Source organism: Onychostruthus taczanowskii, unplaced genomic scaffold (genome assembly GCF_017590055.1).
Source record: "Onychostruthus taczanowskii isolate IOZ18803 unplaced genomic scaffold, ASM1759005v1 scaffold13, whole genome shotgun sequence".
Lineage (NCBI taxonomy): Eukaryota > Metazoa > Chordata > Aves > Passeriformes > Passeridae > Onychostruthus > Onychostruthus taczanowskii.
In genome coordinates this window covers 11,891,669-11,905,022 of record NW_024498462.1, presented here as the reverse complement: position 1 = coordinate 11,905,022, position 13,354 = coordinate 11,891,669, and the positions used below count along the sequence as shown (strand labels likewise).

At 44.0% G+C, this 13,354-nt stretch overlaps 1 protein-coding gene across 3 annotated transcripts in view; it reads right to left on the bottom strand.

Annotated features, from left to right (window-relative positions):
* DACH2 (dachshund family transcription factor 2) overlaps window positions 1-12,069 on the bottom strand; it is a 245,347-nt gene extending 233,278 nt beyond the window's left edge. For all 3 annotated transcript variants that reach the window (XM_041396690.1, XM_041396692.1, XM_041396691.1), the window contains exon 1: window positions 11,450-12,069. In XM_041396690.1, the coding sequence (XP_041252624.1) occupies window positions 11,450-11,934 (485 nt within the window). In that variant the 5' untranslated portion in view covers window positions 11,935-12,069. The remainder of the gene's footprint in view (window positions 1-11,449) is intronic.
* Window positions 12,070-13,354: the final 1,285 nt, after the last annotated feature.

Below are 13,354 nucleotides of genomic sequence, written 5' to 3'. Positions count from 1 at the left end.
CCATTGTGGAATTTCACCTGCTAGGAGTCAAAAAGACAAAGCAAAGCAATCTCCTCCTCCATTAGAGATCCAAAGCCTTTGTGTTCATTCAGTCTCCTCTGCAGTATTACACTGGTTGGGTCAGGACATTACGAAAAACCAACAGCAAAAAAAGGAACTTTCAAATTTTACCCACAGTCATACAAGCTAACTAAGCAATCAACCTAAACACGTAAACAAAACCATTCTTTGCCCACCTACTGTCTGTACACTTGTTTACTTTCACTCAGATTCTCCTAGTGCTAGACACGACGGGATTATTCTGGAAACAATCTGACATCATCAGATAAACTACTTCATGTGCATAAGATGCTAAAAAGAGCTAACTAAAAAGCAGAAGAGTAAACAGCACCATCAAAAACCCCTGCAAACAAACACCAGTATCAAAATATGGTCAAAAAAAGCTTAACCTCTGAGGGTAATAGACACTTTTAAAGTTTTAAAGACAACTCAGTGACCAGGACAGCAAATGAAACCTGTGAGTGGTGTCTGCTGTTTGTGTATTGAGTTATTGTGTTGTTTTTGTGAATGACAGGTCAATCTAGATGTGGAAAGACGAAGCTGTGTGGCCACAAGAACCTGAAGATGTCAAAGAGAAATTCTGTGACAGCCAAGGATGGGGGAAAATCATCATCACAGAACAGCACATTGAGACCCTAATACAACACACTACTAAAATGAAATGCAGCCCTGCTAGAGCAAGACCCTCATGCAGCCGGCTTACATGTGAGACTGAGCAGCAGTGATGCTCATCCCTGCCAGGCATTTAACTTGTTAATAGCTAGGTTTCAAAAAAAAAGCACCAAAAATTTATACTTTTACTTATTTATACTATCAGAAACAATACTTGAATGAACAAAAAAATTCTCACTAAAGAGTTTCTGTCATTTCTATCCAGATGAGAATACACCAGTGTTAAGAACCACAGTCACTCAAGTGACGTTCACTCATTGAACACAAGTTCTTAAAAATAGCTTTAAAAGTCTAATGCCAGAATCTGAACTACTCCATTGCACTCCCTGCATTACTCAGGAGAGATGACTACAATAAACGTCTCACCAGTATTTTTTGTTTTGCACCCACACCAACAAGAATAGAGTCCCTCCTTTAAGGACAAAAACTAAAATGGAGCAGTTTACTAGAGGGCTGTGGTTGTGGGGTGCACATCATGCAAACCAAAATTCTGAAGAAAGCATATTTAAATAGGGCAAGGTAAGAGAATGACCAGAAACCCATGACCTTAAGAGGCAAGACAAAAGTCATTCCTGAAACTGCAAGACAGAAATGTTCTTAAGTTCCAGCAAGAAGAGATTTGCTTGAACTGAAAGTCAAGTTGTGTAGCAAGCAAGGCAATTCATAAAACCAGAGCAGAACAAAGTGACAGCAATTCTGGTTCTGAAACAAGAAATCTTAGTTCACAGAGCAGCAGGATCAATTAATGCTCTTCAGCAGTGCTGACCACGGGCACAAGTGGGGTTTGCAGTGTGTTACAGCCACAGCTCTGGCCAAACCCTTGCTGAGGGCTCCTGCAAGAGGCAGCGTGGCCGCTGAGAGCAGCACATCAGCCTGGGCACACAGGCAGGGCACACACCTGGAATGTAGCAGGGCAGCAAAAGGTGCACCCAGCCTGTGCTGAGCTCTCTGCCAACAGCCTGGCAGAATATAAAAATGATTTTGTAATGGCAGGGCGCTCAACTCAAGGTATTCTGATAAGTCACCTATCAGATGCATGAACTGCCATATAAATAACCCAACAAATAAAGCCTTACAAGCCGAAAGACACCCCAAACCTACAAATAGATCTTTCAGCAACAAGCTCATCCAACAGAGGGAACAGAACACCGAGTTCATTACCCTGGCTCCTGTTTCAGTATCCATATTCTGCTCTTGTCTAACTGCCAGCTTTTTACCACCTTGCTCTGCTCTGGTTTTTTTAATGTTGGTTTTGGGAGGTTTTGTGTGTTTGGGGGAGGGGTTTCAGTTTTTCTTGTTTAGACATGTATTTTAAGTCTCACTGGAAAGACTTGACATTTTTCCTGCTTCTATTTTTCAGTATTATCTCAGCAGCTCTTTAGAAAATTGCCCTCCTTCAGCACACAACAACATTTAAAAGTACGGGGAGGAGAGGAGGCAGCTGCAGACACCTGCAGCCCTGAAAGAGAGATGCCTTCATCAGCCACACAGAAAACAACAGGGATAACATTTCACAGACACAGGACATTCTCTGATTAACTGTTATCAAAACAGTCTATTAGCTAGCATGTAAAACTTGCAGTAGGCAAAAACAACCGCTGCACATGTTAGAAAAACCATAATGCATAATATTTTAAACATGCTGATTAGAGGTTCTAAATGAAGCTCAAAATATTTTTTTCTTTCAACTAGCTTTACCTTCTTAATTAGCAAATCTAAAGTTACTGTAACATACAAGTAACTAAATCCCCCTACTGGCACAACCTCTGTGCCAGGAGCTTTCTTTACAGCCACCTTTATTTTTTAATTGCAAATATACAAATATTCTTCTCCAGGGGCAGTGTGGAATAGGGAAAGTCAGCTCCTCAGCACACACACAGGATTTCAGGAAATTGTTTGTGAGTCAGAGGTGGCACAAGATGACATGGCTGACTCCCAGGAAGGACAAACACACCAGCAGAGAGTGTGTACTGACCTGAGTGACTCCTCAGCAGGGCAGTGACCCCAGCAGTGGCTGTCTGTGGCATCTACTCCCAACTCCCACGGAACCCAGCCATCCCAATAAAATCCTTCTTCCACAGCACAGTTATTTCTACTCTGCAAATAAGTTGCCCAGAAAGGCTGAGTCTCAATCCCTGCAAATATTCAAAATCTAACCAGAGACAGCTCAGGACAATCAACTCCAGCTGACCCCGTTTGGAAAAATCCAGAAGTTTAGTTTAAATCACATCATACATAAATTTATGTGTATGGAAACATTTTATCAATGAGTATGTGTGTATTTAATTGCCTAAATGCTGTATTAAATATAACTCCTGCTTTAACTTACAGGGAAGCTGAAACGCAGCTTTCATATTCTATCATATTCTGATAGAATATGAAAACTCTGACCACAGGAGTGAGGAAGAGCGAGGAAGACTAAGAACTGTAAATGCAAAATGCTGCTGGAAAAACAGCCCTGAGATTCTTTCAAAGACAAATCAGAGCTAACTCTGCTCAAAATACTGTCATCCTACCAGAGACAGAAAGGATGAGGGGGTGGCACTCCAAGCAGGCAGCACAACCTCCTGGCATGGAGCTCATTTCTGCGTCTGAGCACAGGAAAGCCTCAAGCCTTACAAGCTGTGAGATGTCTCAGGCGGAGCCTTGAGCAGAATAACTGCAAGCGCACTGGTGGTGCACAACGTGACATATTTCAGTACATTTTAGTCATGAACAGACTGGACTTACTTTTAGACCAAACAAACAGGTAACATCTTGATTATACAAACATACTTTTCACAGCCCCTGCAGTAATTTTTCCTCTGTTTTACAGAAGGAGCACAATCAAGAAAGAAACTCTGAAATCATTACAGGAGATGACCTCAAAAGTCAAGATCTACCCTACACTTTGTATGTCACACACAACTACAGCCAGTGTTAAGGGCAACTGAACCTTTTGACTGAAATTGAAAAATATTTCAAAATACTTAAGACTTCACCTTCTTCACTGACACGATACATCACAGAAGGTACCCAGCTCAAGGAGGAGAGTAAACTAGTTGACTTGCTGGGAAAGATCTGAAGGAACATATATTAAAGATCTTTTCAATACTTACATTCCTATAAAATACATTTCAATACTTCAGTGACTGCATGCCAAATCCTTAACTAATACTGTCACTGGAAACCTTCAATTAATGACAATATTAATGGAGCTTTATGTAGCATAGATAATAGTGCACATGCATAACATAGCAAGATACCTCAAGTTTTACACATTAGTTGTAAAAAGCCCATTAATAAGGAATAATCCAATAAAAGCTCTGTTTGTCATGGCATTACCATACTTTTTAGCGTAAGAAAAAAGAGTCTCCTTCTTAAATAACTACTAAATGCTTGGGGTTCTAACATATTGCTGCAAGCTATAATGGTTATAACTGTTAATCCAATACACCTTTTATACAAACCCATAAACACACGAGTGGAAAAATAGCACAGATGTTCATCTCTAATGCAATTTCCATTCAATTTCCTAAGTGCAGTCCCTGTGTGCAAACTAGCTTAACGTTATGTTTAGCTTGCAAATTCTTTTAATAAATAATGAATGCAATAAAACTGGTAGATCAATGGCAAGCTGAGAAATCATAAAAAAGCCTTTTGTGCTCATGCTGTTGCCGATTTCAAACTTTAATCCAGCTACAGATCAATAGTACTTTTTCTTTTTAACCCATCCCATAGATAGCAGACAGAGTGGATGTAGGTTAAATGCCAGTACCAGATATCAATTTCCAGAAACTTGATAACATCAGGCACAATTGCAATCGAACATTTTATACCTTATCATAAGAACAATATACACTGCTAAACATCACACTTTAAAGCACTGCACAGTAATAAAGGGAGCACATTAATTGGGTTTGGTTCTTACTTTCTGGAGAAGTGGTATTTGTGAGTGAGTCAAGAAAGGCTCTGACATAATCTATTTTAATGAGCAAAACGGGCTCAGCGGGTCAGGATGTACTGACAAGGGAATATAATCTCCCCACGTCTGCTAGTGACAATAAACTTTACACACACACGCAAAACAAGACCATGGCTGCACTACCAAAAATTAAAGGCAAGCAAAGAAATTTCTGCTTTACAGGATTTGGATATTGGAACCTTCTGGGGCAGGTATCAAAGTACATTAGTTAATAGGTATCAGTGTTTCTTACAGGTTGTAGAATAGAGGGAGAGGGGAAACCCCATTACCGAGACACTTTGGATAACCCTGTTTTACCAAGAGGGAACAAAGATCAAAAGCTTGTAGCCCCGAGGGACAGTTCTAATATCAACCAGGATAAATCTAAATCACTAAGAATCATGACTAACTAGCATACTTGTGCTTGGGAATGCAGGTTTAATCACAACATATAAAAACCTTGCTTTGGCTTACACCAAAGGAACACATCCCAGACAGCAGGAACTCTGAAGTAGCCTCATTATGTTTGGGTTTGATATTAGTACCGTGCATGTAAATAATCATTAAAGTTATGCATTTCCATACACCTACAGGTTTTATGAAACTGATAATCACACAAAGAACTTACAAAAGCAGCCAGCTGGGAACTTGCTGTGTATTTTAAAGTAAGGATTTGGATAACTTTGTGTGTAACTTCAGAAATCTCATAATTATCACCTCTGGAAAAGCACAAAAGAGATCCAAGATCCTACATTAAGCAATTGTAACATCAGACCCAAAAACATAGGAACACATTATTCTTCCAAAAGCAGGATTCAGTAAGCATGTCCCACCTTTGATGAGAGGGGCTCAGATCCTAGAAATATTTTAAGTTCTTTGCCCTTGTTCTGGAAAACGGCTCCTGGCATGAAAGGGAGGTTCACCTCAGCAAAGTCAAAACAGAGACTTGACAGCCCAGATTTCAACACCTTTTTAATACTAATGCCGACAAACAGCCCTTACAAAACACCAATTCCAGTCTGAAAGCAGTGAAATACACGAGATAATTCTTTAAAAGATCTCATGAGGCTCATTTGAAATATTTACTGCAAAATTACTAAGGTAGGTAGAGACTATTTTCTCACTCTAAGGCCACTGCCATACAATAAAAAATAATTCTTCAATTCAGTGGTTTTTTCTGTGCTCCTCAGTCCTACCAAAGTTGGTTTTCCCTGCCTTTCAAAGCAGTGCACAAACAGAGGCTGCGTGTGCAGCCACAGCCCCAGCGTGAGAATAATTCCCCATCTACAGAGCTGGTCCCTTCTGGAGGCATTCTGAGTATAATGCTATTGCCACACATTGATATATTGGTGAGAGAAAGGCAAATATAACAATGCTAAAGCTTAAACTCATTTGAATAAACTGTGAATTTCTATTACATATATTGTTTCCTTTATCAAATTGGAACTACTGGAGCAAGAATACCAAGAATGCCAACATAAATCTAGATCCGTTACAGCCAGTTTCTCCAATTTATTCTCAGAAGCCTTAAAGACAAAAAGTCAGACTTCTTCTGTGTCAAGGAAAGATTAGGAAAAGGAACGTTCCTGATAATTTTAAAAATGAAAATAAAAGTGTCACAGAGAGAAATCAGGTTTAACAAAATGACTGAACAAAATACTATTTTATCCTCTAAGGAAAAACAAAGATGACCACGAGTGGTTTAGCAAACACTAAGGAAGAAAAGCTGTGCATAGCCTACGTGGGAAAGAGATCTTCATTATTCATGGTAGAGTACTTTACACTTTGTGCTATCTTTTTCTCAGAATTTAAAACCTTTCCACAAAGACACGTTCCAGCCTTTTATGGTTTGTGTTCCACAGGTTCTGTCCAAGATAATGGATACCAGACTAAACTGACCCAAAATTAACGGTGATCAACAACAACTTCTCCAACATATCTGGCCCTACATGGGGAGTAGTAGGAGAAATATAACAAACAAGTATTTTAAATCTAACAGATGTTGAATCCAGACATACTTAACTTTAAAAGAAAATTCTTAATGAGGTAAAAAAAGGAAAAAAGAAAAGCCTTACTTCAGCCTGTAATCAATTTGGACACGATGATATCCTATTTATAGCAATACTTTTAACATGTTCTAGTCTTATATTATTTATTCGTATCATTCCTATTACAATGAAATATTAATGCTGAGAAAGTGGTTACTCTATTAAGGAGCTATCCTATGTTTAGATTTTAATATTGATCTCCACTATTTGGAATAATTAATCATTCTGTAAGAATCTGCATTTGCCTGCGTTATAATACGATCAGAAGTTTAGCATCTTCCCCCACAATAATGCCAAGATTAAATTTATATTTTGACCTATTCCTAAAGGCAATTTAGTTATTCCAACAGAAGGGGGAAAAGGGGATACCGCCACTTTAAAAGCTTCAATCTCTTTGACATTGCTGGCAGTGTATGGGAACATTAATGCATCTGTCATGATAACAAGCTAAGAATAACATCTAGACATCAAACCGAGCAGAGAATCCATCTGAAGTGATTCATTCAGATCTGTCTCATTGATTTATTAAACACAGGGCAACATCTGCAGCCTCACAGAGCCGCTTGGCGAAATTAATGCAAGATCAATTCAAATGGAAAAAAGTGCAAAAGAGATAAATCAAAACACAATTTGCATGCAGTTCCACAATCAGGCTTATTGGGTGCAAATGCTCAATTTTCCTCCTAAAGCAAATGAGTTTAAATGTTGTTTTATCTTTGTAGAATTGTGTGATTTGAAGTGACAGTGAAGAGTTCTGCAGGTTGAAATGGTGAAAAGAAAAAAAGGAGAAGAAATGCTTGCAAAGACCTTTTGAATATGCAACAAGAATATCATTAATACCTAATTGTTTAGCTTTTTTGTCTTTGCTACAAAAACACAGTATTTTTCAGTTGTATAAGTCTCAGTAGAAAATTACATATGTATTATGCATATACACATGCAGGAATCATACAAATACTCCATTTTGGAGGAAAAGCATGCTATCCTTCAAATGGGGAGCTCTAGTGCTATGAAGAAAGAAGGGAATTTTAATCAAGGGTTCTCCAGATTAGATATGCATCTGATGAAAATATTCAAGTATTTTAGGAGTTTTGAACAGGCACAGACTTTCAAGATAGCCAAAAAGAAAGAGGGATTTTTCCAAAAGCATAACTGCACCGCTCAGAAAGTGGGAGAATTCCTTTCTCCATCTCAAGCAGAACCCACTTTGCCAGTGATCTCTCTCCAGAGTGTCTGAAGTGAGCCTCCTCTCCAAGGAAGAGAGGGAAACTGAAAAACTGATCTTTATTTAAAAATGCTAACAGCTCCAAAATTCATAGATTTGGCCAAGTCTGAATGCAGGCTAAACATTCACTTAGAGAAAGAAGTTTATGGACAATCAGATGCCCACATTTCCTATCAATATACAGGAAGCTGTGTGCAGAGCTACATGGCTGGATTGCTTTAATTACAATCTTGACATCAGTCTCCTAATAAAAGACAAGAGTACTGCTGACTATAGGGTAGCTTTTAATAGTCAACATGACTAGACCCTCATTATCTCATAAAATTAAATGTCTACATTTACTGCTTAAATTCATCTCTAAAGCCTTTTATTGTTTGTGAATAGCCAAAGTAATGCAAAATATTAGCTTAAATGGTTACTTTAAATCATAAAAAAATATGCCACACACTGAAATACTCTTTTCTGGAAAGTATTCTGACCACTCACTGAATAATCCAGACCAATACTATGCTTTTTCAGTGGCCAGTAGCATCCATCCAATACAGAACTGTGTGGAAGAGGTTGTGATCACAGTCATACAATCCTATTTTTCAGGACTGACATATGTACTATCATAAACATGTTCTTACTACAGATTTAAATTTCCTTTTAAAAATACATCCTCATAGTAGTTTGGGTGGGGTTTTTTTTTTGGTTTTTTTTTTTTGTTGTTTTTTAAGTAAATGTTATGCTTTACTATTAAATCTAAGCAATTAAAATCATGTAAGCAATATTCTAAAGTATTGCCCATCAGGAGCAAGATTTTGTCAGTATGTTGTACTCACTGGAGGGTGGGACCTGCAATGAAATGAGCAGTTAGTTTCATTTCACAAACCTTGCTTGCAAATTACAGTGCACGGTGCTGGCTAAAAACAAACATTAGGAAGATTGTGTAAATATGTGAATGACAATTTCAACAGTGCATGTGAAAGTACCACAGAAATACACAGATCAGAGCTGCTGGACAGAGTAACTCCTGCTACAGAACACACACACCAAAAAACTTTCACCCACGGGTGTGTTTCTCTGAAGCTCTTACCAGCTCCGTAGACAAACTCAACTAGAAAAACGCAATAGAGTAAGCAGGAGAAATAGAATTTATCTTCTTTTCAGTTATATACAATCAATGGTTTGCATCGCAATTAAAAAAAAAATAAAAAGTGCACACTAGCATAAGAGATGCTGACTTTTACAAGTCAATTACCAGTGAAAATAATGATACCCAGCATTTCTTACTTTTACTGGCAGCTCTTGAGTTTACCGCAGCATTTCTACAGTATTCAAATAAATATAAAAATAGCTACCAAATTGTTTTAAATATTAACTAGAAAAGCAATGCACAGTATTCCGAGTTGAGAGCATTACTTCCAAAAGATTACATATTTTTCAAGCCTTTAATTTCCAGGTACAGAACTAAAAACTGTGAGCATGTCTTTTACCAGTTCTACTGCATTTGATTTGTTTGATAACGTGCACTGCAGTGCTTCCCGGGTCACTTTACAGCAAACAAAAATAATTAAGATTACTCATGTATTTAACTATTTTTACCCAACAATCTCTCCAGTAAGTATGCACCGCTCAAGGAAAATAATAATCTGTAAACAAAATGAGGCATTAAGCATTTAATTAGCAGGACAGAATACAATTAACATTAGTTACAATCCTTGAACAAAGTTTCAGGTGTGCTGATAACACTCCTCATGTGTTACACCTGAAACCTGAATGCAAAACACCTGATGTGAGCAGCTTCTTCCAACCAGTGGCATCTTCATGAGGCACAAAGAAGCGACACGTAAAAGGGTTTGCTATTTACTTTTTCATAGCAGGGTGGGGAGAGTTTAAGCACATTCAACACGTGTGAGTGAGCTGAGAGCTCTGCCTGATCCCCAGCCTTTGCCAGGGCTCCGTTCCACTCTCTGCTCCTTTCAGCCCCTCCTGGAGCATCACTTGGCTCCTCACCTGCGGCTCCCTCCCCACTGCTCCCTGCATTTCCCATTCCCTCGTCCTATCACGCCCATTTCTCTTTGTCAAAGAGAAGGGGGGGAAAATAAAGTTGGGAAACACAAGTTTTAAACATTTAACTCCGCAGCATTTTAAGATTTTAAAACACTGGTAGTACAAGAGCAGAAATCATCAGACTGCATCTACAGGCTGCATCATATCAGCTCCTGTATTTCCTTAATGAAAAACTTTGGCACGGTCAGAGAAATTGACGAGATGTTTTTTCTTTAACCATCAACTTTCATGCTAGTCGAGTCACAGAAACATTTCACAGAAGCATTTACATGTTAAATGTGCCCCTCGGTAATCTAATGTATTGGAATAAAATTAATGTAAGCCTCAGACCGTACTTCCAAACCCATCACTTAAATAAAGCAGTGGGTGTGATGTCATCGAGGTGCCTGACACAGAAACAGGCAGCGGGAGAAGGGGTTACAGAAAAAAAACGAGAGCAGGAAAAAAAACCACGCAGTTCCTACTAACAGATCTAGGAATAAAGTGCATCTCTAAAGTGCCACCTGTAATATAAAGTGATTCGAAACAAAGCAAACATTGCATTCAAGAATAACGCCCGGTCTGCTCCTGCTTCAGCAGCGAGTGCAGGATGAGGCCCCGCACGGCACGAAATTAAGTTATTAAAGATAAAACCCCCGGTCAGCGCCAAGCAGGTCGGACCAGTGACACAAAGCCCTCAGTCACTGAACGCGGGCACGCCGCAGGTCGGATATCGCACCCAAAGCTCGCTGAAGCTGTAAAGAAAGTTTGGTGCCACAGAAAGCAGCAGCACGCTCCGACATGGAAATGCTTCTGGAGACGTCCCTCACCAACTGCTGAGGCGGGGAACGGCATCTCTCACCCTGCCCCACGGCACCAGCGTTCCTGCCGAGCCCCCAGAGGGTTTTGTGTTTATTTAGATCATTATCATTTCTAAAGGCAGCAGCCATGAGGTCACAAACCAGGATTACAACCCCGAGTATGCAGGACCCAGCAGGGATCCGGGGGCTCGCTGACCGAAGCCGGGCAGGGCAGGAGCCGCGGGAGCGGAGCCGCTCCGGGGGCACCGGGACCCGCAGCCCCGGCCCGGGCACACCGGGCTGGCACCGCCCGCGGGAGCGCCGCAGCACAGCCGCGGGTTCCACCGGGACAAATGTAACGGAGAAAACTTTTGGAGATTCGGATTGTTTTGGGGTTTTTTTAAGGAGTGTTTTCGGGAACTATCGGCTTTCCCTGCTTGGAGAAAAGTTTGGAGACCGGCGCGCGGAGCCGCTCCGCTGCCCGGCGGTCCGGGCCATGGCGGGGGCTCATGGAAGCAGGGAAAGTTTTCCGTGTGGGCACCGCCGCACCCCAGCCCCGCTCAGCCCCTCGGTGCCCCCCACGCCCCCCTCCCCTGGGACCCGCGCCCCCGCCCCCGGTTGCGCTCCCCGCGGGCCGGCCGGGGGCGAGAGCGGAGCCTGCGCTCACCTCGCGTTGGTGCAGTCGTTGTACAAAGTTTCGAAGTCCTTCCTGGTGATGAGCTTGCAGCGGTTCACGCCGGGCTGGATGGCCCCCAGCCCGCGCAGGATGCGGACCTGCTCCACCGTGCACACCACGGGCGATATATCCAGCCGCTTCAGCTTGGTGTAGACCGTGTGCAGCCCTCCCACCAGGTGCTTGAGGAAGAGATCAAAGACCTGCGGCAGGCAGATCAGCTCCTGCCCCTCCACGAGGAACGAGGCCACCTTCACCCCGTGCAGGTCGACCATCTTACACTCGTTGCCGCCGCCGCCGCCGCCCGCGCCGGCCCCGCCGCCGCCGGCCGAGAGGAAAGTGTTGACGAGGCTGTTGGTGAGGCGCGGGGACTCCGCGGGGCTGGAGTACAGCGGGTCCGCCCGGAACAAACCCGCCGAGCCCCCCGCGCCGCCGCCGCTGGAAGTTGCGGCGATGACGGGCGGCGCGGACACCGCCATGGCCGGCGCGGCTCCCCGCGGCTGCCTCAGCCCCGCGCTGCGCTCCGTGCGGTGCCGCCGGACCGCCGCGCTCCCGCCGCCCGCACGCAGCGCCCAGACCCCTCCCCAGCGCCGCCGGGGGAGAGTGACGGCGCCCTCCAGCCAATGCGCCCCCCCCGCCGCCAGCGCCGCCGCCGCGAGTGGCTGCGGGCGCGGGCGGGGCGGGGCAGCGCCGGCCGCGCACCTGGGGCGGGGGGCGTGAGGGCAGCGCGCCCCAGCGCCCGCAACTCGGGGCAAAGTTTCGGGGGGGATCCTGGGGCCGCGAGGGGCTCCCGCTCCACGGGCTGGGAGAGCGCCCCGTTCCCCGCGCTGTGACCGCATCCCGCGGGGCTGCCCGGGCTGTGAGGGGGTCTCGGTTCCCGGAGCGGGAGAGGGTCCCGCGGGCGCTCCCCCGCGCTCAGAGGGAAGGGAGCGGAGGGGAGGCAGCCCTGGGGCCGTCCCCATCCGTTCCCCAGGGAGTTGGAGCGGTCGCTGCTCCCTGGCACGTTTGTAAGTGTTAAACACCTGTGCCCCGCCGGAGCGGGAGGCATGGGGAGCGGGGTGGCGGTGCGAGGCTCCCTCTGGTACCCGAGACAAACACGGAGCGGGAGCGCACCGACCGCGGTGGCGCCGGCCCAGCACAGGGCGCGGGTCCACGGCCACTGAGCCAGGCCTAGAGCAAGCCGAGACCCTCCAGAGAGGGGCACAGGCAGGACGGAGGGAGGTGTAAGAGATGTGCAAGTTTGCGGCCGCTCACACTCAAAGCCCGTTCGCGGGAGGACTGGCACGCAGTTGTTTGAAATTGCCAGTCTGATGGGGCATCAGTTGTGGTTTAGCTTCACCGGGCTCGGCCCGCTCCCCACGCAGCCCCCAAAAGCACCACGAGGTGCCTCGGCCTGCGAACATCGCGGCACATCGTGCGCCTCCTCCCCCCATCCCGGGCGGGTGACACAAGAGCTGCCGAGGCTCCTGTGTCCCTTCTCCCTGAACAAGAGGAGCCGAAGGATGATCAGATATCCAGCTACATTGGTTATTTGCTTCTCACCCTCTCCCAGTGTTACATCACACCTCTTTTCCAACCCTCTTCCCGTTTTTCCTGTGTTTCAACATCCTTCTTTCCTGTTTGTTGCCACTGGTTTTCGTTCTTTATCTTTCCTTCTTTCCTAGTCCTTTAACTTTTTCAGTTCCCTCCTTTTTTGTTGTTGTTTTTGTTTTGTTTTTAGCTTTCTCCTAAGCTATTCAATGAACAAAGCAAGCAGAAAAGAATAAACAAAACTTTCCAAGCTGATGCCAAGCAAGCAATACCAACAGCTTTTCAGCTATTTCCATGATTCCATGTGTGGGCCATCTTCTCTTTCCTTTTGTTAGGCTTGCTTATTTAGGCACCTTCTCTGCAAAGTTT